The sequence below is a fragment of the Lissotriton helveticus genome, chromosome 5_1, assembly GCF_964261635.1.
Source record: "Lissotriton helveticus chromosome 5_1, aLisHel1.1, whole genome shotgun sequence".
In the NCBI taxonomy this organism is placed as follows: domain Eukaryota; kingdom Metazoa; phylum Chordata; class Amphibia; order Caudata; family Salamandridae; genus Lissotriton; species Lissotriton helveticus.
In genome coordinates this window covers 1,740,283,218-1,740,311,071 of record NC_136065.1, presented here as the reverse complement: position 1 = coordinate 1,740,311,071, position 27,854 = coordinate 1,740,283,218, and the positions used below count along the sequence as shown (strand labels likewise).

The window sequence follows — 27,854 nt, the reverse complement described above, 5'->3', positions numbered from 1 at the left end:
CAGAGGGCATCTTAGAGATGCCCCCTGAAAACATAACATACAATCCACGTCAGGGCTGAGTGGCTGCAGAAGCTGCCACACAGCAGACATGTTGCTGGACCCCTGGGTGGAAAGCCCCATGCTCTCCTGGGCCTGCAACAATGCATATCCTGGGCGAGGTGCTAGGTCTCCTTCCCCAGGATGGGTAGGGGGAAGCTTCAAAGGCATGCCGCCTCTGTGAGCTTCTCCAGACCATTTGCTGTACCCAGCAACTGGCCCCCACCAGTCCTGACCCTCACTCTGGCAGGAAAAACTACGTCAGGAAGGGGGGGGGGGTGCCAGCCTGTGCCAACCCCACCCCTCAGGTGGGGGAGACGAGGTGAAGCACGACCCCGGGCTCTGGCCATCTTGAAGATGGGGAGCCCTGCCCAATCACAGCCAGGCTCCTGCCCCCCTCCCACAGGGGAGGAGCATGCTAGGGGGTGTACCCACCCCAGGACAGGGACCTATTGGTCACTGTCCTTGCCCTACCTGTAACGTCTGCGCCTGGACCGCGCCCAGTGCCAGGACCCCTGGCCCCCGCAGACCCCAGCCCACCCGCCGGACGTACGACGCCGCCACCCTCAACGCACTCAACGCCGGCCGAACCCCTGGATGCTACCGAGCCACCCCGAGACGCACCCACGGACCCTTCATCTGCCAGTCCTGCAAGTTCTCCTGCATCCGGACCTGCACTGCACCAGCATCCACCAAGCAGAACACCAGCAGCAACCACCTGAAGTGCATCCTGCTCAACACCCGCTCGGTCCACAGACACGCCGTCGAGCTCTGGAACCTGCTCGACACCACAGACCCAGACGTCGCCTTCCTCACGGAAACCTGGATGAACGCCTCCTCAGCGCCCGACATCGCCATCGCCATCCCGGACGGCTACAAGATCATCCGGAGAGACCGCGTCAACCAGACAGGAGGAGGCATCGCCATCATTCACAGGAACACCATCCGCATCACGACCAACACCGACGATACCATCGCACCCGCCGAACACCTGCACTTCCAGATCCACGTCAACCCCAAGACCACCCTCCGCGGCACCCTCATCTACAGACCCCCGGGACCACGCACACAATTCAGCGAGGACATCGCCGACTTCATCAGCCCGCTCGCCCTCCCCTCAGCCGACTACATCCTCCTCGGGGACCTCAACTTCCACCTGGAGAACAACGACGACCGCAACACCACCACCCTGCTGGAAAACCTCGGACTCAAGCAACTGGTGACCACCCCCACCCACCTCGCCGGACACACACTCGACGCCGTCTTCTCATCCAGCAAAGACATCGCCTTCAGCCACGCCACAGGACTCCACTGGACGGACCACAGCTGCGTCCACTTCACCTTCAGAAGAACGACGATCCACCACCACCAGCAACAGGTTGCCCGAAGAAGCTGGAACAAGATCACAGCCGACCAGCTCGCCGCTTCCCTGAGTCAGCACCCTCCCGCCAGCTCAGCGAACCCCAGCCAGGCCGCCGACAACCTCACGAAGTGGATCAGCAACTGCGCGGACGAACTCGCCCCTCTGAGGACCCCACCCAGCAGACCCGGCAGCAAGAAAGCCCCATGGTTCACCGACGAACTCAAGAGCTCCAAGAAGAACTGCCGAGCCCTCGAGAAAGTCTGGAGAAGGGAACCAACACCGGACAACATGACCACCCTCAAGCTTGCCACCCGGAAGCACCACCAACTGATCCGCGCCACCAAGAAAACTGCATTCAAGGACCGGCTGGACAACAACGCACACAACTGCAAGGAACTCTTCAACATCGTGAAAGAGCTCTCCAACCCCAACGCCGGAAACAACGACATCACCCCATCGCAAGACCTCTGCAACTCCCTCGCCTCCTACTTCCACAACAAGATCGCGGACATACACAACAGCTTCAGCATTCAACCATCGCACACAACGCCCAAAACAACGCCGCCCACCACCACCCTCCGCGCCTGGACTCCGATCAGCACCGATGACACCATCCGCATGATGAACTCCATCCACTCCGGATCTCCGACCGACCCCTGCCCTCACCACGTCTTCAACAAGGCCGACGCTGTCATCGCACCCCACCTGCGGGACATCATCAACACCTCCTTCGACACCGCCACCTTCCCGGAGAGCTGGAAGCACGCCGAACTCAGCGCTCTACTAAAGAAACCAACAGCGGACCCCACCGAACTCAAGAATTACCGCCCCATCTCGCTCCTCCCGTTTCCAGCCAAAGTCATCGAGAAGACCGTCAACAAACAGCTGGCCACCTTCCTTGAGACGAATGGATCCCTCGACCCCTCACAGTCGGGCTTCCGAGCCAACCACAGCACCGAGACCGCCCTCATCGCTGCCACCGATGACATCCGAGCCCTGATGGACAACGGAGAAACAGCGGCCCTCATCCTCCTAGACCTCTCCGCGGCATTCGACACTGTCTGCCACCGCACCCTAGTGCAGCGCCTCAGCAACGTCGGAATTCAGGAGAAGGCACTGGAATGGATCATCTCCTTCCTCGACGGAAGAACACAGAGAGTCCGTCTACCACCGTACAAGTCAGAGGCCACCGAAGTCATCTGTGGCGTCCCTCAAGGATCCTCGCTGAGCCCCACCCTCTTCAACGTCTACATGAGCCCCCTCGCGCCCATCGCACGCCAACACAACCTGAACATCATCTCCTACGCCGATGACACCCAGCTGATCCTCTCCCTGACCAACGACCCCGCCGCTGCCAGAGCCAACCTTCACGAAGGGATGAAAGATGTAGCCGAGTGGATGACGACCAGCCGCCTGAAACTGAACTCAGACAAGACGGAAGTCCTCATCCTGGGCTCCTCGCCCTCCGCCTGGGACGACTCCTGGTGGCCCCCCGCCCTGGGCACCGCACCCACACCGACAGACCACGCACGCAACCTGGGCTTCATCCTGGACTCCTCCCTCTCCATGACCAGACAAGTCAACGCCGTCTCCTCGTCATGCTTCAACATCCTGCGCATGCTACGGAAGATCTTCCGGTGGATCCCCACCGAGACCAGGAAGACGGTCACCCAGGCCCTCGTCACCAGCCGACTGGACTACGGCAATGCCCTCTACGCCGGAACCACCGCCAAGCTCCAGAAGAGACTCCAGCGGATCCAGAACGCCTCAGCCAGACTCATCCTCGATATCCCCCTACGCAGCCACATCTCCGGACATCTGAGAGACCTGCACTGGCTCCCCGTCAACAAGAGAATCACCTTCCGTCTCCTCACCCACGCACACAAAGCCCTACACGATCAAGGCCCGAGCTACCTCAACAACCGCATCAACTTCTACGCTCCCAAACGCCACCTCCGATCAGCCAGTCACGCCCTCGCCGCCGTCCCCCGCATCCGAAGAACGACAACAGGAGGAAGGTCCTTCTCCTACCTGGCCGCCAAGACCTGGAACTCCCTCCCTCCCGACCTCCGCCTGACCCAAGACCACCTCTCCTTCAGGAAGAAGATGAAGACCTGGCTGTTCGAGCAGTAGCAGCACCCCCCTCCCCCCCAAGCGCCTTGAGACCCTCCGGGTAAGTAGTGCGCTCTATAAATGTCCTTGATTGATTGATTGAACGCCGCTAAATTCAGTATTTAGGGGGTTCCCTGAACCTTCCTCCTCAGATCCAGATAAGAAAAGAAGACCAAGAGGAAGGAGACCCGCCGCACAGCTGCTAACAACTGGACGACAACAACTGACTTGGCCCCAGCCCTACCGGCCTGTCGATCCTGGAACCTGCTCCTACCTAAATCCCGGCGACTCCGGAGGACAGCAACCTTGGGACACCCAGAGGACCTGCCTGCCTTGACCCTCTTAAAGACTGGGACTCCCATCAGCAGAGGCTCTGCTGCAACAACCTGCATGGTGCCAGCCAGGAAGCTCCGGACCAGTTCACTCTGCACCCGTCGAGCCCGGCCCGTGCCAGAGATATCCAACACCACAAGGACGTCCCCCCGGCGACTGGGACCTGAAGTCCAGTGCCCAAAGACCCTCCTCGACGAACCATATGACGCCTGCAGACTCCGAACCAGGGACCAACCCAACCGCGACCACCTGAGGGTAAGCTTTTCCAACACCCAAAGATGCCCCGACACCTGGTGCCCTACAGCCCCCTGTGCCTCCCTTTGGGGTACCTACCTGTGCTCCAAGATCCCAACTTACCTCTCGAATTACTGGTTGCCCTTGGAGAGTCTGCGCCCCCGAGCCTGCAGCCTTTGTTCCCTTTTTCTTTCCCATTGGATAACATTGAGCGCCCGACAGCTCAAAAGCACCCTGCACCCAGCCGCCAGAGTACCGCTGGCTGTGCCACTGTTGCCCTATCCTGCTTCCCCCTTTGCCCTGCGCAAGTGAACAGGAGCCCAGCTCCCACAGCCGCGTGGCCTGTTAGCCAGCATCCACCAACCGGAGGGCCCCTGTCCCTCATTGGATAACATTGGGCCTAACTACGTCTGCACCCGGCCGCCCCGGAGGGTGAACCAACTGTACCTACCTGACCCTGGGGGACCCCTGAGTCTATGCCCAGAACCACAACTTCACCAGTCGAGTACTCACCTGGAAACCGGTAACTCCCTTATCTGCCATTGGATAACTGACTGGTTTGACTCGAAAAAATTTCTAAGTGTGAAGTTTTGGAAACTTAAAATAGTCATATAAAATCAACCGAATTCCGAATTACTCACCTGTGATCAGGAGAGAAGCTAGTACTGTACCTTGTAGCCCAGTACTGAACCGCAAAAGTAAACCTTACAGTGTTTACTAGTAATCTGAATTTTCTCCATAGGAACCCATTGACTGCTTTTCTATGAAATTTCTTCGAAGTGTCTACTTTTGAAAACTTGAAATATTCTTTAAAAATCATACAAAATACTGAAACGAAATTACCTGTTTTAAGTGGAGACCCCAGTGCTGGACCCAGGAGCCCAGTAATGGATTACCAAAGTACAGAGATCGTACATTACATGCAAGCTGAATTTTCTCCCATTGGATAACATTGCCAGATTTCTGTTGAAAAGTTACTAAGTGTGAGCTTGTAAAATAGCTTTATATTCCTGAACAATCACTGCAATACCTATAATGTTTTTGCTTAACTGTTTTCAGCTTAGACCCCAGGGTTGAATCTAGGAGCCAGTCCTGGAACTAACAAAGTAATCTACAAAGTAATCAACTGTGTTTATATAGGAAAATCCATTGAGCTCAATGCTAAATTGTGTGTAGAATTGTGTTGCCTACTGCAACCCCTGTACCTATTGTTTTTACAATGTTTATTGCCGTTCAAGTTCAGGCATTTGTAAAGCGCACTACTCACCCAGAGGGTCTCAAGGCGCTGGAGGGAGGGGTTTACTTTTTATCGAATAGCCATGTTTTCAGTTCTTTTCTGAAGGAGATGTGATTCTGAGTAAGGCGGAGGTGGGTGGGGAGTGAGTTCCAGGTCTTGGCAGCCATGAAGGAGAAGGATCTGCCACCCATGGTGGTTTTTCGGATGCGCGGGACTGCGGCGAGGGCTTGATTGGATGATCTTAGTTGGCGGGTGGGATAGTAGAAGGACAGTCGGGTGTTGAGGCATTCTGGTCCTAGATTATAAAGGGACTTGTGTGCGTGGGTAAGAAGGCGGAAAGTAATTCTTTTGTTGACGGGAAGCCAGTGGAGGTTTTTTAAGTGATCGGTGATGTGCTCTTGGCGCGGAATGTCTAATATGAGTCTCGCTGATGCGTTTTGGATGCGCTGGAGTTTTTTCTGCAATTTTGTTGTGATTCCGGCGTAGAGTGTGTTGCCATAGTCTAGTCGACTCGTGACCAGTGCACGGGTGACAGTCTCTTGTTTTGAGGGGGATCCAGCGGAAGATCTTTTTGAGAATGCGAAGGACGTTGAAGCAGGAGGACGATACGGCGTTGACTTGTCTGGACATTGAGAGGGAGGAGTCTAGAATGAAGCCAAGGTTACGTGCATGGTCTGTGGGTGTGGGCGCAGATCCCAAAGCGGAAGGCCACCAGGAGTCGTCCCAAGCTGAGGGGGAGGATCCTAGGATGAGCACCTCCGTCTTGTCTGAGTTGAGTTTTAAGCGGCTCGGTTTCATCCATTCGGCTACTTCTTTCATACCTTCGTGAAGGTTGTTTTTGGCGGTGTTGGGGTCTTTGGTGAGGGAAAGGATTAGCTGGGTGTCGTCGGCGTAGGAGATGATGTTGAGGTTGTGTTGACGTGCGATGGAGGCGAGGGGACTCATGTAGACGTTGAAGAGGGTGGGACTGAGTGAGGAGCCTTGAGGTACGCCGCAGATGACTTCGGTGGGCTCTGAGTAGAATGGGGGGAGTCGGACTCTCTGTGTTCTCCCGGCTAGGAATGAGATGATCCAGTCCAGGGCTTTTCCTTGTATGCCGATGTTGTTGAGGCGTTGTATGAGGGTGTTGTGACAGACAGTGTCGAAGGCGGCGGAGAGGTCGAGTAGAATGAGGGCCACTGTTTCACCGTTATCCAGGAGTGCTCGGATGTCGTCGGTCGCTGCAATGAGGGCGGTTTCGGTGCTGTGTTTGGCTCGAAAGCCGTTCTGTGAGGGATCCAGGGAGTTGTTGGATTCAAGGAAGGCAGCTAGTTGGCTATTGACGGCTTTCTCGAGGACTTTGGCCGGGAAAGGGAGTAGGGAAATGGGTCGGTAGTTTTTCAGATCGGAGGGGTCTGCTGTTGGTTTTTTCAGAAGGGCGCTGAGTTCGGCGTGTTTCCATATTTCTGGAAAGGTGGCGGAGTCGAAGGAGCAGTTGATGACATCGCGGAGTTCGGGAGCGATGATGGAGTCAGCTTTGTTGAAGATGAAGTGGGGGCAGGGGTCAGAAGGTGAGCCAGAGTGAATTGAGTTCATGAGGCGAATGGTGTCTTCAATGGTGATTGGGTTCCAGGAGTTGAGGTAGTTAGTTGGAGGGGTGGGATCTGAAGTGGGTGGGGTGAGTTGGTCATTGGGAGTATTCTTGAAGCTGTTGTGGATGTCGGCAATTTTGTTGTAGAAGAAGGAGGATAGCGCATCGCAGAGGTCTTGGGAGTTAGTGATGTCGTTGGATGCTGCGGGAGGGTTGGTGAATTCTTTGACGATATTGAAGAGTTCCTTGCTGTTATGAGAATTGTTGTCGAGACGGTTCTTAAGTGCTGATTTCTTAGCGGATCGGATCAGTTGGTGGTGTTTGCGGGTGGCTGTCTTGAGGGAGTCCATGTTGTCTGAGGTTGGTTCTTTTCTCCAATTCTTCTGCAGGGTGCGGCATGTCTTCTTGGATTTTTTAAGGTCATCATTGAACCAGGGAGCTTTTTTGCTGGATGATTTCGACTGGTGTTTTTTCAGGGGTGCTAGTTCGTCCGCACTGTGGGTAATCCATTGCCTAAGGTTGGTGGCCGCTAGGTCTGGGTCCGTTGCCAGGGTGGGAATGTTTTGGCTGAGTGATGTGAGGAGTTGTTCGGTGGAGATTTTGTTCCATTTTCTTCGGGGAATGGGTTGTAGACGGTTGTGGGTCAGGGTTGTTTTGTATCTGAAGTGAACACAGCTATGATCCGTCCAGTGGAGGGCTGTAGTATGATCGAAGGAGATGTGCTTGCTGGAGGTGAAGATAGGGTCGAGCGTGTGTCCGGCTATGTGAGTGGGGGTGTCAACAAGTTGTTTGAGTCCGAGATTGGACAGGTTGTCCAGAAGGGTGGTGGTGTTGTTGTCGTGAATGTTGTCAAGGTGGTAGTTGAGGTCTCCTAGAAGAATGTAGTTCTCGGAGGCGAGGGCGTGCGGGCTGACGAAGTCAGTGATGTCGTCACTGAATTGGGATCGGGTGCCTGGGGGCCTGTAAATGAGTGTTCCTCCAAGTGTAGTCCTGGGGTCGGTGTGGATCTGAAAGTGGCGGTTGCAAGATTTACGTCAGAGCTGGTTGTAATTTTGATGGTGTTTCTATGGACGATGGCGATGCCTCCTCCAGTTTTTTTTATTGGTGCGGTCTTTTCGAATGATCTTGTAAGTGTCCGGTATGGCTATGGCGATGTCGGGGGCAGAAGATGCATTCATCCATGTTTCAGTAAGGAAGGCGATGTCAGGTGACGCAGTGTCGATTAGGTCCCAGAGTTCGGTTGCATGTCTGTGGACCGAGCGGGTGTTCAGTAGGATGCATTTCAAGTCGTTGGGTTCGGAGCTGTGTGTGGAGGAAGTGTGTTTGGTGAGGGTCCTGACGCAGTTGAACTTACAGGAGAGGCAGGAGAATGGGCCGTGAGTACGTCCTGGGGTAGCTTCGCAGCATAGTGGGGTGCGTCCGGCGTTGAGGGCGAGGAGAGTAGCGGCATCATAAGTTACTCTGGGGGGTTGGGAGCGGCATAGAGCAGGGGGACGGGCGCTGGGCGCGGTCCAGGCGCGGACGGGCGTAGATGGGCTTACCTTTGGCGCACCGTTGGCGCGACTGGGGCGCGGTCGCTGCGCGTGAACGCTGCGCGCAAGAGCATCTGACATAAGTGGGTGGAAGGGGAGGGGCGAGGGAGGCTCAGCTGGGAGGCGGGGCGTGCTCTAAAGGACGGTCTTGCCGTGAAAACAACAACAACGACGAAATGGCGGCGGATGGTCAAGCACTATCAGCAAAGCGCCAGAGAAGAGTAAACGAAGGCACAATGAGAGTGAGTGCGCAGCAGTTAATTGTAATATGAAGGTGTGAGGCAGACTTTAATGTTTAACGTCCCAGCAGTCAAAGTGCAATAAACGCGCAGCAGGTTAAAATGCCAGATCTCAAGCGCAGCCCACCGAGAGAGTCACAGTGCAGATATAACGTTACAAGATACAAATGCAGATCCCAAGCGCAACACAACGATACCAGTACACGCAGGGAGCCAGGGGAGCGACCTCTCACAGCAGCGATGAGATAGTCAGCAAAGCTCTCATCTGAGATCTCTCCTATTGAGAACAGTATATTTTGATACCGGTTGGTTCTAGAAATAAAACAACTATATCTTTGATTTAAAAACAATTGGCCTGGAGTTCAGTTTTTGAGTGTGTGAAACCTTTTGCTGACTGTGTACAACACATTCTTTACACTGTCCTCTCTGACTGCCTTACTGCTCGACCAAGCTACCACTTTAGAGAGTAAGGTCACACCTGGCTTTAACCTCTGTTATACCTCTGGGGTTTGTGGACTCTATACACACTGTACCTTATTCTGGTCCAGTATATATAGAGACACTTTATCACATTGGTGGATCAGCGGTGGGGTACTAACTTGCATTTGTTGGACTACTTGGTTACCATCTGATCACACGACAGAACTCATAAATTGCCTTTAGAATTCTGAAATTGGTTTTTTTCCAAAATACTAAAAGTCTAGTAGGACCTTGCTTAAGTCCCATTAGAATTTATGAAAAATAAGAGTCACTATACTTAGGGTAGAGGGTTAGAACTGTCAGGTTAGAATGTCTCAACAGAACTCAGCTATAACATGGACCTGGTTGAGGAGCTCGATCTAACACCTTACTTGCACTTGAATTTCAAGGAATTGAGGTCCCTATGTAAACTTAAAAATAGAGTCATGGGCCTGCATCAACCAAACAAGGGCTCCAGGAGCTCCTGGCTGAGTAGGCAAAAGACCACCCATCTGAACAGGGTGATACCAGGTCAGAGGAGGAGGAGGAGGAGGATGATAGTACCAATCCCCCCCCATCTCTAGGGAAGTAAGGGTCTCTACACCCTTAACTCCAAGAGTCAGCTTCTGGGAGCCTGGGTACCACACAGATGGACTAGGCCCCAGAGAACACATTGGGGAGAGTCCCAATGAAGAGAACAACTTTCTAGTAAAGTTGGCCAAGAGATTAGACCTAGAGTCCAGACTCCTGGCTCTAGAAAAAGAAAGGAAAGAAAGAGATGGGCTTAGCCCCCATCTCTGGTGGCAGCAATACCAATAATAAGGATAAAGAGCAATCTTATGATCCTAAAATCCCCAAAGGGATTGTAACTAAATTTGAGGAAGGTGATGATATCACAAAGTGGTTCACAGCCTTAGAGAGGGCTTGTGATATCCGAAGACTAAAGAAACCTCTCTGGGGGGCACTCCTGTGGGAACTATTCTCTGGTAACTGCAGAGACCGGCTTCTGACCCTCTCTGGGCCAGATGCAGGGTCTTATGACCTCATGAAGAAAACTCCGATTGAGGGATTTGAACTCACTACTGAGGAGTACATAATTAGGTTCAGGGGGGCTCACAAAACCCAGACCCAATCCTGGATAGATTTTGTGGACTACTCAGTAAGGACACTGGATGGTTGGTTAACTGGACTTTATAATTTGTTTATGAAGGAACACATTTTGAGTAATTGCACAAATGAAAAGTTGCATCGCTATTTGGTAGACCTAGGTCTAATTTTTGCTCAAGAATTGGGAAAGAAGGCAGACCATTGGGTCAAGACTAGGGTGACCAGGACAGCCACTGGGGGTGACCAAAAGGTGGTTACAAAACCTCCCCAGGGGAAAGGTGGTGAGAATCCCCAAGATAAAAGTCTGAGTCTTCCAAAGGGCCCCAAAAACCTGTACAGGTGGGTGGGTCCCAAACTACTCCCTATGTGCCTCAGCCCTATAGGGGAAAGAACTTTGATCCTAACAAGGCCTATTGCAACAACTGAAAAAAGTTGGGACATTTAACTGTAGACAAAAACTGACCCTACAATAAAGCTGCTAAGGCACCCAATACAGCTACACCAGGGAAAGTGAATCTATAGATGGGATCAGAGGAGTGCCAGAGCAAATCTGAGAATACAATCAAGCTAGTCTAGTCTCCTTGGGGGAAATGGAGTTTGCAACTGTAGCTGGTTGGCCACCCAACTGTAAAAAGTATTTGCAATACCCCTCCATTAATGTTACTAGAGTAGAAGCCCTGAGGGATACAGGTGCCAGTATCACTATAGTAAAGGAAATGCTGGTTTCCCCAGAGCAATACTTGATTGGGAAAACTTACCCAGTCACCAATGCGGACAGCATTACCACCCAACGCCCTATGGCTATGGTGATATTAGGTTGGGGGAGGTTACTGGCCTGAAACTGGTAGTTGTCTCTCCACAATGACTGTCTGCTTGGAAATGACCTGAAAACCTCAGCCTGGGCTGAGGTTGAGCAAGTAACCCATGCAGCCATGCTGGGTATCCCTAGACTGGTGTGTGTGCAAACCAGAGAACAGAGTAAAAAGAAGGGTGAACAAGTAGGTTTGGAGCCTGAAAGTATGGCCCAACCAACCAAGAGAAAAAGCAAGAAGAGCTATGCCAGGGTCAGCGAGACTGCCCCACTCTTGAAAGCCTGAGGCAGCAAGCTGTTTCAGAAGCACAGGGAGAGGTCAGTGGTACCCACAGAGCTTATTGGGAAGAGGGATTACTGTATGCTGTGGCAAGAAACCCCAATCCTGGAGCTACCAGAAGGGTGGTAGTGCCACAGAAGTATGGGGAGTTCCTCCTAACTTTAGCTCATGACATCACTCTAGCTGGACATCTGGAGCAGACCAAAACTTGGGAAAGCCTAGTTAGCCACTTCTACTGGACCCAGATGAACCAAAAGGTGAAGGAATTTGTGATTCCTGTGTTACCTGCCAGGCCAGTTGCAAGACAGGTGGCAAACCAAAGGCCCCTCTGATACCACTACCAGTGGTGGGGGTACCCTTTTAAAGGGTAGGGGTGGACATTGTGGGTCCACTTGAACCTTCCACAGCCTCAGGGAACAAATTCATTCTTGAAGTAGTGGATCATGCTACTAGGTACCCTGAAGCAATTCCCCTTATGGTTACTACAGCTCCTGCGGTAGCCAAGGCCATCCTGGGTGTCTTCACCTGAGTAGGGTTCGCTAAGGAGTGGTTTCAGACAGAGGTTCCAACTTCATGTCTGCTTACCTGAAACACATATGGAAGGAGTGTGGTGTGCAGTACAAGTTTACTACCCCATACCACCCACAAACCAATGGCCTTGCTGAGAGATTCAACAAGACATTGAAAGGTAGGATCATGGGACTCCTTGAAAAACTTAAAAGGAGATGGGACGTCCTGCTGCCATGCCTGCTTTTCGCTTATAGGGAAGTGCCACAGAAAGGAGTGGGGTTTTCACCCTTTGAACTTCTGTTTGGTCAACTTGTAAGGGGACCACTTTGTCTGGTGAAAGAGGGTTGGGAGAGGCCTCTCCAAGAACCCAAGCAAGACATTTTGGACTATGTGCTCGGCCTAAGGTCCAGAATGGCTGAGAACATGGACAAGGCATCCAAGAATCTTGAGGCCAGCCAGGAGCTGCAGAGCACTGGCATGACCAAAAAGCTGCCATGGTTGAATTTCAACCTGGACAACAGGTGTGGGTTTTGGAGCCAGTGGCACGAAGGGCTCTCCAAGACGGATGGAGTGGCCCTTACCCTATCCCGGAGAAAGAGTGAGGTCACTTACTTAGTGGACCTAAGCACCAGCAGGACACCCAAAAGAGTTAATCATGTCAACCGCCTTAAACTCTACAATGACAGGGCTGACCTCACCATGCTGATGGTGACTGATAAGGAACAGGAAGCAGAGAGTGAACCTCTCCCTGATCTCCTCTCTTCCAGCCCAAAAGATGGGTCAGTGGATGGAGTAGTCTTTTCAGACACCCTCTCTCCCCAACAGCAGACTGACTGCAAGCAAGTCTCGCAACAGTTTGCTAGCATCTTTTGCTTGACCCCTAGTCTGACCAAATGGATTACCCATGATGTGGACACTGGTGACAGTAACCCTGTCAAAAACAAAATCTATCGACAATCAGACCAAGTCAAGGAAAGCATCAGAGCCGAGGTCAGCAAGATGCTAGAGCTAGGGGTGATTGAACCCTCTGAGAGCCCCTGGGCTAGCCCAGTGGTTCTGGTCCCCAAACCTCATCAACAAGGTGGAAAGAGACCCCAGTGCTGGACCCAGGAGCCCCGTACTGGATTACCAAAGTAACAAGATCGTACTTTACCTGCAAGCTGAATTTTCTCCCATTGGATAACATTGCCAGATTTCTGTTGAAAAGTTTCTAAGTGCGAACTTTTAAAATAGCTTTATATTCCTGAAAAATCACTGCAATACCTAAAACGTTTTTGATTAACTGTTTTCAGCTTAGACCCCAGGACTGAATCTAGGAGCCAGTCCTGGAACTACCAAAGTAATCTACAAAGTAATCAACTGTGTTTATATAGGAAAATCTATTGAGCTCAATGCTAAATTGTGTGTAGAATTGTGTTGCCTACTGCAACCCCTGTACCTATTGTGTTTACAAAGTTAATTACCTTTCTGCAAAGCACTCATCGGAGACCTCTCATATTGAGAACAGTATATTTTGATACCTGTTGGTTCTAGAAATAAAACAACGATATCTTTGATAAAAAAAAACAATTGGCCTGGAGTTCAGTCTGAGTGTGTGAAACCTTTTGCTGACTGAGTGTGTACAACAAATGCTTTACACTGTCCTCTGGTACTGCCTTACTGCTCGACCAAGCTACCACTTTAGAGAGTAAGGTCACACCTGGCTTTAACCTCTGTTATACCTCTGGGGTTTGTGGACTCTATACACACTGTACCTTATTCTGGTCCAGTATATATAGTGCCACTTTCTCACATTGGCCATAGGAGTCTAGCGTGTTTTACCACTGCTAACCAGATCTAAAGGGCATGCGCTTCTCCCCTAACATGGGGACATTGGTGTACACGTTGTTTGGCATATTTAGTTTACTTACATGTCCCTTGTAAAGTGGTATACCATATACCTTGGGCCTGTAATGTAAATGCTACTAGGGGGCCTGCAAAAAGAACAATTGATGGACAGAATGCAGAACAATGTCATATACATGTACCCCAGTACAGAGATCTGGGCCTAAATCCATTGTTTTGCTAAAACCTATATTGTGGTAATTCTTCACTAGACCGTGCCGAATCATTCCTTGCTGCACAATAACTTCTGACCGCAAGCAAGCACCCCGTAGTCTATATAGGCACTGGGCGTGTTCTCTGTTCCAAATTTTGGAATATACCATGCATTTTGATTGAGAATACTGAGAAGACTTTATAATTGGCCAGCGGGGCCGGAATTATAACCGGCGGAGTGATCATTGGAGAGAACACGCACACGAAGTACAGCCATGAAGAAGTCGAGGGATATTTCCCGTTGTGATAAAACACGTGTTGGCTGGATGCTCTTGGTGTTTTGATTACATTAAAGACAAGAAACGGATATCTTTGACATTTGTGCTCGAATCACTTGCTTCTTAAAATATTCATAAAGTGTGCATAGGACTCTGGTATACAGCATTTAGGGGTTTTAGGGTTTTTCACCCTACCTTTTGCACCGTACTAAGATGAAATCCAAATAATTACATGCAGAATTAGTCAGGTGCCATTACTTCCTATAACCCTAACACCCCAAACTGAAGTAATATGTTACTGTTTCGTAGGCCTTGCAGCCTGTCTCTATAACCAGTCTGGGATGGGGGACAGACTTTGTGCATTCCCTCTAGAAAGCCACACACACAAAACGGGAAAGTGTGACAGAACTCATCTGCATTCATCTACATTCTGATAGCTCTCCCTGGGCAGGAAGGGTGAGTTGACAATTACATCTGAATAGGCAGTATCCTGTGTCCCACACAAAGGGCTGGTTAACCCTTCACAGATAGCCGGACAGACAGGCCTGGGATGAAAGGGTACCTATAGACTTCAAGGATCTGCTTTGAAGTCACCCCACTTCAAAGGAACATTTGAGTAGAAGTGCTGGGGAATTGACCCAACTAAGGCAGTACACTACTGGAGCTTTGAAGAACTCTGCTGGGTGTAAGGACTGATGTGCAACAAGGAGTGCCATTTTGCTTGACTGACTGTTCCAAGGAACTGCTTCACTGTGGTGCTGAGCTGTTCCTGCTGATCTCTTTCCTGCTGAAGACAAGGACTGGACCCATTTCACTTGAACCTGGTGACTTTAAGGTCTTGCCTCCTGTTTTCTGAAGTCTTGGTCATAAAAGACTACTTGCAACGCTGCTGGTGCTGCTTGACTGCCATCTGAGAGTCCTACGCTTGCCTGAGGTGCCCCTCCAGCCCTGGTACTCAGAAGTGGTTTCTGCAGCTGTTTTGCTACAAAACCAATGTATTGTCACCACCGCACCGATCGGACCAGACATGGTGCCCTTCAACGCTGTGGCAATCCAAAGACATTGCTGCGCAGCTCGATGATGGGGCAGCACCGATCCACAGTTAGACTTCATAGCAAAGCAGATTGTAAGTCCCAACTGAAAGGCTCGACTGACGCATAGACCCGACTGTATGAATCAGAACTGACTCATTGTACCCTCGAAGACAGCGCTCTTCTCCATCCAAGGTACTTTGTCATGTGAAGCCATCCTGCTGGCCACATTACAGATGTGCACCAACAAACCAACTTTTAAAGCATGAAGACTAGGGGGTGTGGCCAAGATGGTGGAGTAAGTGGAGCAAAATACGGTCACTCCGCTCCGGCCTCGGCACACCCAAAGGGGGTATTTGTGGTCCTAGAGGTCCAGGGACCCTGAAGACATCGAGGAGGGCCCGATCCGCAGTGGACAAACGGGCTGCATTGGGGACGGACACAATGGAGCCTGCAGGTGCAGCAGGGCCCAGAACCTGGTGAGGCCTAGCTCTAGAGTGGGATGAACTAGCAGTGGAGGACTACAACGCAATTGGCAGCAGGGCCCGCGACATTTGGGAGGCCCTCAGCATTGGATACTGGGCATACTCATGGGACCCTACTGACACTCTCTGGCCCCTGGGACGGGCCAGACGGGCAATCAGCACTCAGAAGAGCCACCTGGAGAGAGAGGTGAGAGCTACGATACAGCAGGGGCAATTGAGCCAGGTGGGCTAGCATACAGTGAGGGACAGAAGGAGGGCAACTGCGAGAGTGGCGATCAGTGGATGCAGGTACGTGGCCGAGGAGCACCCCCAGACTACAGAGGCTTGAAGAATATAGGTTTCTTTTAGGAATAATGAGTTCTTTAAATTTCTGCAAATCAGGGACTTTGTAGGGAAGAAAAGGGGGAGGGATTTAATAGGGTCGATCTTTTGGATCTGTTAATTATAAGTAAGCCTTCGATTGGAATTATTTCTAAATTTTTAAATGATAGGATGGGGGAAGATATTGAGAAGCACACTACCCGATGGCAGGGGGCACTACAAACGACAGAGGGGGAACAGTCTCGCCTCTCTGGAACTAGCTTGATTAATGCTTTTATCTGCTAACCTACAGATACAACCTTATAAAACCTGGTTTAACCTATATATTACAATGGCTAAAATTAGTAAATGGGGTGGAATCTCCGGCACAAACTGTTCACATTGCCAGGTGTTTGGGGCAGACCTGGCTCAAATGTTGGCAGATTGTCCGGGTCTAGGGAATTTGAGGAATTATATAACTCATTTCTTTGAGGCCAAACTGAAATTGCGGATTGAGGTCAATTCCCAATTGATTTTATTAGGGGTCAGAAACAGGAATCCCCTCTTCTTGGTCCAATCCCACTTTTTGTTCCTTACCATTGTATCACTCAGACTGTGCTTGGCGACAGCCTGGCTCGACTCAGCCACTCCATCATTTAATCAATGGTTGGGCTGACTAATCTCAGTTCATCACATAGAAGGGGCTGTTTATGCCCAGAAAGGTAGCCAATCTCGGAAAAGAGGGCTTCAAATCTGGGCTCCACTGAGGAATTGGCTCGTAACACATGGCGGGAGCTGACAGGCTTGTAACAGATGCGGGACTAGACTGGCTGACTACCTATGGAATGGCCTACATTCCCAAACTCGGGACTATATCTTTTTCACATGCCCGCATGGACTAATTTCTGGGGACTCAAGACATACTGCAACTTACCCTGTCTGTTGAGATCCAGCCCAGGTCTCTCTCTGACCACTCAGCGCTAATAATGGAGCTGCATGACCCCAAACACAGGGTAATGAGGCGACAATGGAGACTCCGGGAGACTCTTTTGCAAATACCAAAGGTGGCCATGCATATTCAAAAAGCGATACGCGATTATATTCAACTTATTGACATGCCTGACATCTCTACATCTACTCTATGGAAGTCTTAAAGGCGGTCATTAGGGGGTAGATCATAGCAATCTCTGCTGATGAAAATCTACAACGTAGGGCAAAGAGGGCTGAACTCCAGGAGCAAGTACGATAACTAGAACAAATACACCATTGCACAGGAGCTCCCAGGATATGGCGCCAGTTAGAGGTCACACGAAAACAACTGGCGAGCCTAGACCTGGATAAGGCTGGATACTCGCTTCCCTACCTAAAACACTCCTATGTACATGGGAATAAATGTGGAAGGCTCCACACAACCAAACTTCCAGCTCAGAGACAGACAGCTAGAGTGGACTCTCTCCTCTCAGGAGAGGGAGAAGTGATAAAAGGCAACGCCCAGATAGCGGCGCACTTCAGGGATTTCCATGCTGCTCTCTACTCGGAGCAGTCATCCCCGTAGGAAGTCCCCTCCCACCATCTCAGCGGAGACATCTCACCTGGCTGCAGCTCATGCGGCCTCCCTCGATGACCCCATTCGCAGTGAAGAAGTCATTTCTGCTATTTCTAGACAGAAAACTCTGAAATCCGCGGGTCAGGCTGTTTCTCCTCAGGGTTCTATAAAGCCTAATGTCCAGACCTAGCTCCAATTCTCACTTGGTTTTTTAATGATATTGCGCACTCATCTTTCCTGCCGCACTCAAAGCAGAAAGCAGCAATAGTGGTAATTCCCAAACCTGGAAACGATATACGCTTTTGCGTTAATTTCTGCCCCATCTCGCTTTTGAACGCGAACATAAAGCTATTTACGGAAATCCTGGCTGCCCGTCTGAATCCCTTTGAGCAGGGTCTGATAGGCCCAGATCAGGCAGGGTTTGTGCCGCAGAGGCAATGCCGGATAACAATAAACGCCTGCAGGAAGGGGTCCAGCATGCTACTCTCAGTTGACGTTGAGAAAGTGTTCGACCGGGTCCACTTGCCCTTTCTGGAAGCGACACTGGCTCACTTCGGACTCTAGTGGCTTTGGTAAGGGTGAACGGACATAGCTCTGAAAGTTTCCACATACGTCGGGATACTAGACAGGGATGCCCACGGTCTCAACTCTTTGCTATATACATAGAACCCTTTGCACAGCGAGTGACAGGTCATCTGGGCATCAAAGGAATTCCCCTTGGAGAGGAGGAGCACTGGATTAGCCTGTATGCAGATGACATAATGGTCATGCTCGACGACTGCAAGAGAGCTTGCCTCACTTCCTAAGAAAGATGGAGGAGTTTGAGGTGGCTTCCGGGTTTCGCATGAACATTCATAAGTCACAGGCCTCAACATCTCAGTTCCTCTGGCAACAGTTGAGATCTTAAAACCATCCTATACAGACGGCTGGGGGTCAGAGTCCATTCCATATTTGGAAGTCCAGCTCTGTCCAACCCTGGGGCGCATGAATGCCTTCAACTACAGAGATTTGGCGACGCAGGTGTGCACCGAATTGGAACAATGGCAACTTTACCCACTTTCGCTACTGGTACTTCGCGGCCTTGAAGATAACTACTCTATCTCGAATACTTTTTCTCTTTCAAGCTCGGACTTTAACTCCTCCAATAGGTATAATATCGACCATGCAGGCTGCCCTTCAATGCTTTGTTTGGGCGGGTAAAGAAACATAGCTGGCTCCAGACTGCGGAGGGAGGACTTTGAATACCTTGCCTTCTCCAATACTTTAGGTGGCCCAACTTCGATACTTAGTCGAATGGTCTAGTTCAGAGTCAGAGAAACATTGGTTCTTCATGGACAGGGCTACAGCGGGGACCTCCTTAGAGATAGTCCTATTCCTACAGCATCAGCACAGAGCCTCCAGACTTTAAATTTCTCCAGTCACAAGCTCACTTCTAAAAGTGTGGGACGGATGTATGCGCAGGGGGCAGCAAACTACCCTTCCGTCACCTCTGACACCAGTTGTTGACAACCCAGCCTTCAAACCAGGGATGGAGCCGTTCTTTCGAGTGCGGAGGGGGACTGTCTGCAAGGCAGCTGGTCATTTCTTTGATCTGGAAGGCCCCATACCATTTAACCTCCTTCAGAAGGAATACGCCATCCCAGAGGAAGAACGTTTCAGATATCTTCAGATTAGACACTGGCTAATGCACCCATCAATGAGACGTGGAGTGGAGCGTGCATGGACTCCCTACGAGAAATGGCTCTTGAGCAAACGCTCAGATAAACGCCTCATCTCAGAGTTATATGTTTTTCTGCGACCCATACAGACTGAAGACAAAAGCCCAGCTCAACGCCGTTGGGAAGCAGAATTGGGAGGCCAGCTTTCTCAGACAGAATGGAAAGATGTATACTATAGAGAGCGGCATACTGCCTCCAATACACTAGGTACAGAGACAGCTGTGAAAATCACCTCCTACTGGTACCCAACTTCGATTCGGCTCCACCGGGGCAACCCGGCTCGTAGCCACGAATGCTGGCGGCAATGCGGGGCGAAGGGCACACTTACCCACATACTCTGGAAATGTCCCAAAATAACTACGTTCTGGAACTCAGTCCTAAATGACAGATACCCACCTTTCAACGCAGATCCCTAGGCTTTCGTCATACACAAAACTGGGCCTTCCGAACCCCTGAACTTACCCCCTAGCATCCAGTAGAGGTTGTCAAATAGGAATCTCATTAGGCGCTGCCCACCAGACCATTCTCTCGCTCTGAGGGGGTCGGTCACCACACCGACACACCTGATTTGGCTGCATCGTTTGTGGGGTGTCTTGGGGATGGGAACTCACCCTTGCGCTAACCCGCCCGAGGGACACATTTAGTACCTCTAAGCGGTCCTTCTTAGCATTGCTTTCCCATGAATTCAGAGAGTTGACATTTTCCCGCTACTCACGACAATTAAGACTCACAGACTCAACTCAGGATGAATGAGATGGGGATACCCAACGAATGATCCACACGCAGAACCAGAGAGATTGATCACTGAATAGTTAATGGTACTGAGGAGGGATGTTGTGGGGGTCATTGTTTTCCCTTTACAGTCATTGAAATACGTCACGCTTGTGCTGATGTTCACTGAATTTCTTAATTCTGAAGTTATGCAATGCAATCTGTTTTGAGGGTTTGATAATAAAAACAGAGTTAAGCCATAAAGCATGAAGACTAAGTGAGCTACAATCACCGGTTAGGATGTGCACTGGAGAGCAGGAATGAACCCTGAAAACTATCATCCAAATCAGTATGTAAAGAAACTAGAATCGTTTTCGTAAATCATGACACTACAAAAAAATAATGTCAAAAAACAGTTTATGTAGTTGCGGACACCATTATTCAAGTACATGATTATCACACAGGATTTATTGCTTTTATTGGCGGAAAGCCTTATATTCCAGATGAATTCAGCATTCTTCAATGGTATCTGCTGCTATTTTTGAATGCACCTCATGCACTGCAATAGAAGCACTGCCCAGTAAGTGGATACTATATACTGATTCTTTAAAAGCAGGACAGTGAAAGAAGTACTCCAATAAGGCTGCCCCAAAGCCCAATTTCATTTGGCTGAAGTCTGATTTTATTTCAATATTCAACCAACATTGAAATCTTTTCTTAAGTAGGCTACCCGAATCATTTAAAAGGATAATTAACCTGTGCTAGCAGTTTTAGGACTTTTGATTTGAGCTCTAATTGTTTTCACAATCTAAATGAGAAGGCGGCTAGGAATGGGATTAAGAAAAGTGCTGAGATGCTGCTAATTTAATTCCATCATTTTTCACCCTAAAGCAGACCTACACAGAATGAAGAGCATATTTTTGTGCTTTGTAGAAACTGTCACTCAAAGTACATAATAAACAAGTATAAATGTATTACACTTTATTATACATAGTAGCAATATTCATACAACAGAATTACCTGGAGATCTTCAATTTTAGATAGATAATATTGGCGGAGGCCAGTTCCACCTTTTGTTTCATCCATATCCATCTAAAAAAAATAAGCAAAAAAAGAATTGTGAGGATTTGACAGAGAAAACTCATTTCATTTGAAATGCCTTAGTACTCAATGTAATACTATATTACGAGGCCTTGCGATTTATTGTGCTCGTCTAATGAAGAACATCAATTTTAGAAAATATGCATTTATAATCCTTTTTACATGTTTCCTGTACTTTGTGGCTTTCATCCTTTGCATTTTGGGTCTATAAATAATGGATGTGGAGGTAACAGCTTCCGCTAGAACACAGCACTGTGAAATTCTAAAACACACTCATTCTCATGGGCTTCTCTATTTATTCAATTTCCGTTTTAGTACACTGAAAATGAGCCATGAGCCCTAACATTTTTATTAAACATGATACAAACAGTTTTAACATGCTTTTTATCTAGCTAGCCTTTAAACTATATTTTTAATAAGTTCCCCTTGAAACCATACTTTAACAACTAATCTCAGATCTTCTGGCAGTTAAGGGGTCAGGTAGGAAGTGGGATGGAAACTTTGCTCGCAAATGGTGAGTAACATCAGAGCCATCCTTAACGGTGGGGATAAGAGAAGAGGGGGATAAGAGAAGAGTCATTCTACAGGACCTTTCTGCCGTTTTTGCTACAATATAGTGTCAGTCAAAATACTGACACTATATTGAAATCACTACTTCAATTCTTTGGATGTAAAACGATGTTGTACACCAACAATTTTCAGCTTATCATCCTGCTTGAAAGGAAGAATATCCTTCCAGTCCGGAAAAAAGTGGTTATCAGCCACCCAGCCAAGCAGAGGCAATAACTTTCTTATCAAATATGCGGTCAGCTGTGGGTTTTGTGGTCGGCAGGACTGGGGCGCTCAAGCAGTGCAGTATGTAGTGGGGGGCGATGGATATGATCGTGAAAATAATGGGACGGTGCTGCCAGTATAGAGGGGAACCCTAAAACCTCTTTGAAGAGCCAGGCGGGAGAGGCCTTGGCACCATACAAATACACAACAGGTACTGGCCACACGTATAGTCAACAGTTCTGATAACACAACAGTAAAAGACAAGGTCGATTGACACCGGTGATATGGTAAAAACAACACGTTAGCTTTATGTAGATCTTTTCTTCAGATTTTACAACGCCAACCGACACGTGTTTTATCAACAGGGCGGTACCTGTGACTCATCAGGGCTGAAATGGCGTGGCTCAGAATCCAAGGACCGGTGATATTTCCAACCCAGTCAAGGGTAGTTCGGGGTCGTAAGTACGAGGCAAGAAATAACAGGAGGGAACGCAGTCGGGTTAGTCTGCGCAGCGGCGACCTCGGGGTCACAGCGGTGCTGTGGGTACAGATGGGTCTTATCAATGCCTGATGGGACTCTGCTCTATTGTGGGCTGCTTTCCTGCTCCGTAGAAGAAAATTAAATAATTGGGGGTCTTCCTGGATCAAGATTTCTCCATAACGGCCGAGATCAATGCGTTTTCCAGTTCATGTTTTCATGTCCTCCACATCACCAGAAGGGTCCTACACAGTTTAATAAAAAAATATACTGATGCTCAGTAATGACTTTGGGTATGCTATTGCACCCAGAGTGCGTAACAACCTAAGGGGTGCAAAATATCCTATTTATCTGTAATGTTTATTCTTCAGCACAGTTATCTTTTGAAAGTTCAGAGCCTATTTAAATGTTCCAACACACAAAGCTAGGAGTAATCAATAAAAATTAACCATATAACATGAGCACGAGAGAGGCAGAGGGCAGGACCACAAGCCACAGCACCAGTTGCGGCAGACACTGCCAATCATGCCATCATTTCCGCCCCCGGAGGTGCATTATTAACCTGCTCAAGGCTCCCACCATGTGGGACACACAGCACGAGAGAGGCAGAGGGCAGAACCACAAGCCCCAGCACCATTTGCACCAGTAGCCGCCAACCACACCAGCATTTCCGCGCCCGCAGGCGAATTATTAACCTGCTCGGGCTCTCACAGAGAGGGATACACCAAGCATGAGAGAGGCAGAGGGCAGGACCACAAGCCCTAGCATCCGTTGCAGCAGCCGCCGCCAACCATGCCAGCATGCCCCCCCCCCCCCCCCCCAGGCGCGTTATTAAACTGCTCGGCTGGACGAGGCCGGGCTGGGCCACCCCTTGGTCTCAAGTCTAGAACCACGGTAAGAAGATTATGCTTCATTCATTGCTAAGCAGTGCCACATTACTGTAGTATCACCTATACAAATGGGAAAACTGAAGCGAACCTCTAAATCTGTGGGCGAGAACCATAACTCTACCAGAAAAAGTGATCCCATAATTATCTAAATACTGCGATGGGGCTAATTAATAATGAAATTGTTAATGCAGAGGAGCGCTTAGCGGACACTAAGACAGCCTTAAATGTAGTTATGAAAGATACCAGGTCTGATATAGTAGCATTGGAGCCTGGATAAAATAACAATAACTCTACTAAGGGTACTACACCGATTCGGCAGAATACAAAAAGAGCGCCAAGTGTTTCGACCTCTCCACTGGAGGGATCAGTCTTATCAAATAATACAGATAGGATATCTCCCCTGGCCAAGAAGAACAAGCAACCTCAGAACACGACAACAATGAACCTATTAAACAGACAAAAAAGCTGAAACCTAAAAAAACCCACTATGGGGAACATCTAACCATTCAAAAAATATGGAAACTTTATTCAATAAACTTCAGAGCAAGATTGACACTATCGAAAGGAGATTAATGTCAGAGACAAATACGATTAAAAGCGAGGTTGCCCAGATTGTAAAACTCATTGTGGATCTATTACTACCTGTTAAAATCTTCAGTGCAACCGATCCTAAGGTTTCAACCAGCGGCTCGGTTATCAGACATTGCCAACATGTAGCCACTAATGTTACCATATTAGATCCAGCAGCCGCTTGCCAAGTGAGAGAGAAGAGTTACACACAACTGGCCTTCTGTTTCCTCTATTAAGGACAAGGTCAAAACATCAACTAATAATAATGATACATGTACCACTACTTCCATTCCAAAAAGAAACTACCAGGAGTCTCTACATTTTCCTTCCCAGGCAACTCCATATACAATCTCTTTGAAATATGTGCCACAGTTGACAGATATGGCAAAAGATACATGGGGTGACCTGAAGAACAAGGTTGTTTACTAAGAACAGCAATTGTAGCTGTAACTCCCTTTTTCAGAACATTATTATGGTAAGAAGAGTAAAGTGGGGTTGGAACTCTAGTAAACGCTGTCAAGGGGATTGTGTTGTCACTTTTCGCTCACCAGTGATGGTAAAAGCATTAATCAGCTAACTCTATTATAGATGTATACTGCCCCATAATCATCAAGTTGACAATATGATCACAGTCCCATTGGGGTATTTTTACAAACCTGGCACTGAGCACATCACCTATTCTGATGATGGGGCCTAAACTAGCTGATCGACATACTCCCCCCTCCCTTTGAGAAATAGATTCTTACACATCAGAAGATGTAGCGACCTTGATTGACAACAAAAGGACACAGAGCACACAATTGTCATCGATCAGGCAAGAACAACAACGGAAAGCCTACACAAGCCCAAATCAATCAAGAAACCAAATTAAATAAGTTGTTACCATAAACAAACCTGATTGTCGCTACATGGAATATAGCCTGCATAAAAAACAAGATGAATGACGGCTTGAATCTATTAAAAACTGTTGAATAATCTTGTTACAAGAAACCTGGCACACGGACGCCTTCCATTCGGTTTCTACCTCCAGCAACCCCTTCTCGGAAGGAAAGGGCCAAAGGAGGACTTGCCACCTTGGTTTCAGTTACATCCTATGAGCCCCATGAGACCCTAGGGCAGAGGTCTTCAAACATTAGGATGCCGAGACCCCCCTGCCAACATTGAGGTGCAAGCACCCACTCATGACAAAAATTTCTAAACCTGTAGGCAGGGCTACTGGAATTATGAGGCAGGTGAGGGCTAAATTATGCGACAGACTTGACTAAATTGTGTGGGAAGAAAATTTAAATTATGCGATGCCACGTATTTTGGGGTAGCCTGGCTTCATTATTTTGACATTTATTACACACAGTACCACCGAGGAAAGATTTCACCCCATCAGTACCAGTTTATAACAAAAATACAGCAATTGACATCAGAAAGATTTCTAGTCAACCTTTGTGAAGGGCCTTCCACTCCGCAGGAATACGTGCTGCCACATTAGAAGCTCATCTGGACCTGGCAGGGAGAAGCAGGGGTCCCTTAAAACCCTGGCGGTTTTGTGCAGTTAAGCAGTTTACCCATGCAGCTTTCCTCTCACCCCCTCCCTTCCATCCCGCTCTCCTCTAGGAAACCCCGAATCCCTCACTTTGCAGGCCATTTCTTTCACCCCTTTTTACAACTACTGAACTTTCCCCATTCAACCTCTCACTTCACCTTTAATCACCTCTTGCTATTCTGTCTTTTCACTGCCCTCATCTCTAACAGTCTCTCACATTTATCTCATGGCCTGTCTGGCCCCGTCACCTCCTGTGCCCCTCAGCACTTCTCATTCACCGCATCTCTCCATTTAAATTTTTGCCTATTTGTATCTTACACCTCTCCAGTCCCCCCATTCATCTTTCAGATCTCCCCTTTTTTTAGGTTTTGCCTAGCGAAAGCTGCGCTCTGCGCAGCTTTTCGCGCAGGCGAAATCCTGTTGAGAACTGTAGGGTGCTTTGGGTCGGCCCTCGTCATTGATTGGCTGGCTCCGTAAACGGAGCCTTGCCATTGGACGAGGGGCCTGTCCGTCAATGCCGGACCAGACACGGGGGCGTTCCTGACATTCTTTGCCTTTTGCCGACGTCACGCGACGCCGGGAACGCCCCCGAGTCTGGTCCGGCATTGCCGGCACCTCCCTTGCTCTACTGTCATCACCACAACACTGCGCCCATTTTATCCCAAGCTAAACACTCGGAGAGGCGCAGTGACCGGGTCTTTGAAGGCCGCTCTCCCAATGAAAACAAGTTTTCTCTCCGAGTCAGCACGAGCAGGAAGACGAGCAGCGCGCCTCCCAGCTGGCCTCTCGCATCAGCATCCAGAGCTGCCCTGCGCGGTGTGTAGCTTCAGTGGAGCTTCAGAGTGCAGAGTGGAGCTTCAGAGTGGAGCTTCAGAGTGCAGAGTGGAGCTTCAGAGTGGAGCTTCAGAGTGGAGCTTCAGAGTGGAGCTTCAGAGTGGAGCTTCAGAGTGGAGCTTCAGAGTGGAGCTTCAGAGTGGAGCTTCAGAGTGGAGCTTCAGAGTGCAGAGTGGAGCTTCAGAGTGGAGCTTCAGAGTGGAGCTTCAGAGTGGAGCTTCAGAGTGGAGCTTCAGAGTGCAGAGTGGAGCTTCAGAGTGGAGCTTCAGAGTGCAGAGTGGAGCTTCAGAGTGGAGCTTCAGAGTGGAGCTTCAGAGTGCAGAGTGGAGCTTCAGAGTGGAGCTTCAGAGTGGAGCTTCAGAGTGCAGAGTGGAGCTTCAGAGTGGAGCTTCAGAGTGGAGCTTCAGAGTGCAGAGTGGAGCTTCAGAGTGGAGCTTCAGAGTGGAGCTTCAGAGTGCAGAGTGGAGCTTCAGAGTGGAGCTTCAGAGTGCAGAGTGGAGCTTCAGAGTGCAGATTCAGAGTGGAGCTTCAGAGTGCAGAGTGGAGCTTCAGAGTGCAGATTCAGAGTGGAGCTTCAGAGTGCAGAGTGGAGCTTCAGAGTGGAGCTTCAGAGTGCAGAGTGGAGCTTCAGAGTGCAGAGTGGAGCTTCAGAGTGGAGCTTCAGAGTGCAGAGTGGAGCTTCAGAGTGCAGAGTGGAGCTTCAGAGTGCAGAGTGGAGCTTCAGAGTGCAGAGTGGAGCTTCAGAGTGGAGCTTCAGAGTGCAGAGTGGAGCTTCAGAGTGGAGCTTCAGAGTGCAGAGTGGAGCTTCAGAGTGGAGCTTCAGAGTGCAGAGTGGAGCTTCAGAGTGGAGCTTCAGAGTGGAGCTTCAGAGTGGAGCTTCAGAGTGGAGCTTCAGAGTGCAGAGTGGAGCTTCAGAGTGGAGCTTCAGAGTGCAGAGTGGAGCTTCAGAGTGCAGAGTGGAGCTTCAGAGTGGAGCTTCAGAGTGCAGAGTGGAGCTTCAGAGTGCAGAGTGGAGCTTCAGAGTGGAGCTTCAGAGTGGAGCTTCAGAGTGCAGAGTGGAGCGTCAGAGTGCAGAGTGGAGCGTCAGAGTGCAGATTCAGAGTGGAGCTTCAGAGTGCAGAGTGGAGCTTCAGAGTGCAGATTCAGAGTGGAGCTTCAGAGTGCAGAGTGGAGCTTCAGAGTGGAGCTTCAGAGTGCAGAGTGGAGCTTCAGAGTGCAGATTCAGAGTGGAGCTTCAGAGTGCAGAGTGGAGCTTCAGAGTGGAGCTTCAGAGTGCAGAGTGGAGCTTCAGAGTGGAGCTTCAGAGTGCAGAGTGGAGCTTCAGAGTGGAGCTTCAGAGTGGAGCTTCAGAGTGGAGCTTCAGAGTGGAGCTTCAGAGTGCAGAGTGGAGCTTCAGAGTGGAGCTTCAGAGTGGAGCTTCAGAGTGGAGCTTCAGAGTGGAGCTTCAGAGTGGAGCTTCAGAGTGGAGCTTCAGAGTGCAGAGTGGAGCTTCAGAGTGCAGAGTGGAGCTTCAGAGTGCAGAGTGGAGCTTCAGAGTGCAGAGTGGAGCTTCAGAGTGCAGAGTGGAGCTTCAGAGTGCAGAGTGGAGCTTCAGAGTGCAGAGTGGAGCTTCAGAGTGGAGCTTCAGAGTGGAGCTTCAGAGTGGAGCTTCAGAGTGGAGCTTCAGAGTGGAGCTTCAGAGTGGAGCTTCAGAGTGGAGCTTCAGAGTGGAGCTTCAGAGTGGAGCTTCAGAGTGGAGCTT

At 49.6% G+C, this 27,854-nt stretch overlaps 1 protein-coding gene across 1 annotated transcript in view; it reads right to left on the bottom strand.

Annotated features, from left to right (window-relative positions):
• The window catches only part of LOC144755784 (26S proteasome regulatory subunit 8), a 156,388-nt gene that overhangs the window by 100,929 nt on the left and 27,605 nt on the right, over nucleotides 1-27,854 (bottom strand). The window contains exon 2 of the mRNA XM_078645025.1: nucleotides 20,950-21,021. Coding sequence (XP_078501151.1) covers nucleotides 20,950-21,021 — 72 coding nt within the window. The remainder of the gene's footprint in view (nucleotides 1-20,949; nucleotides 21,022-27,854) is intronic.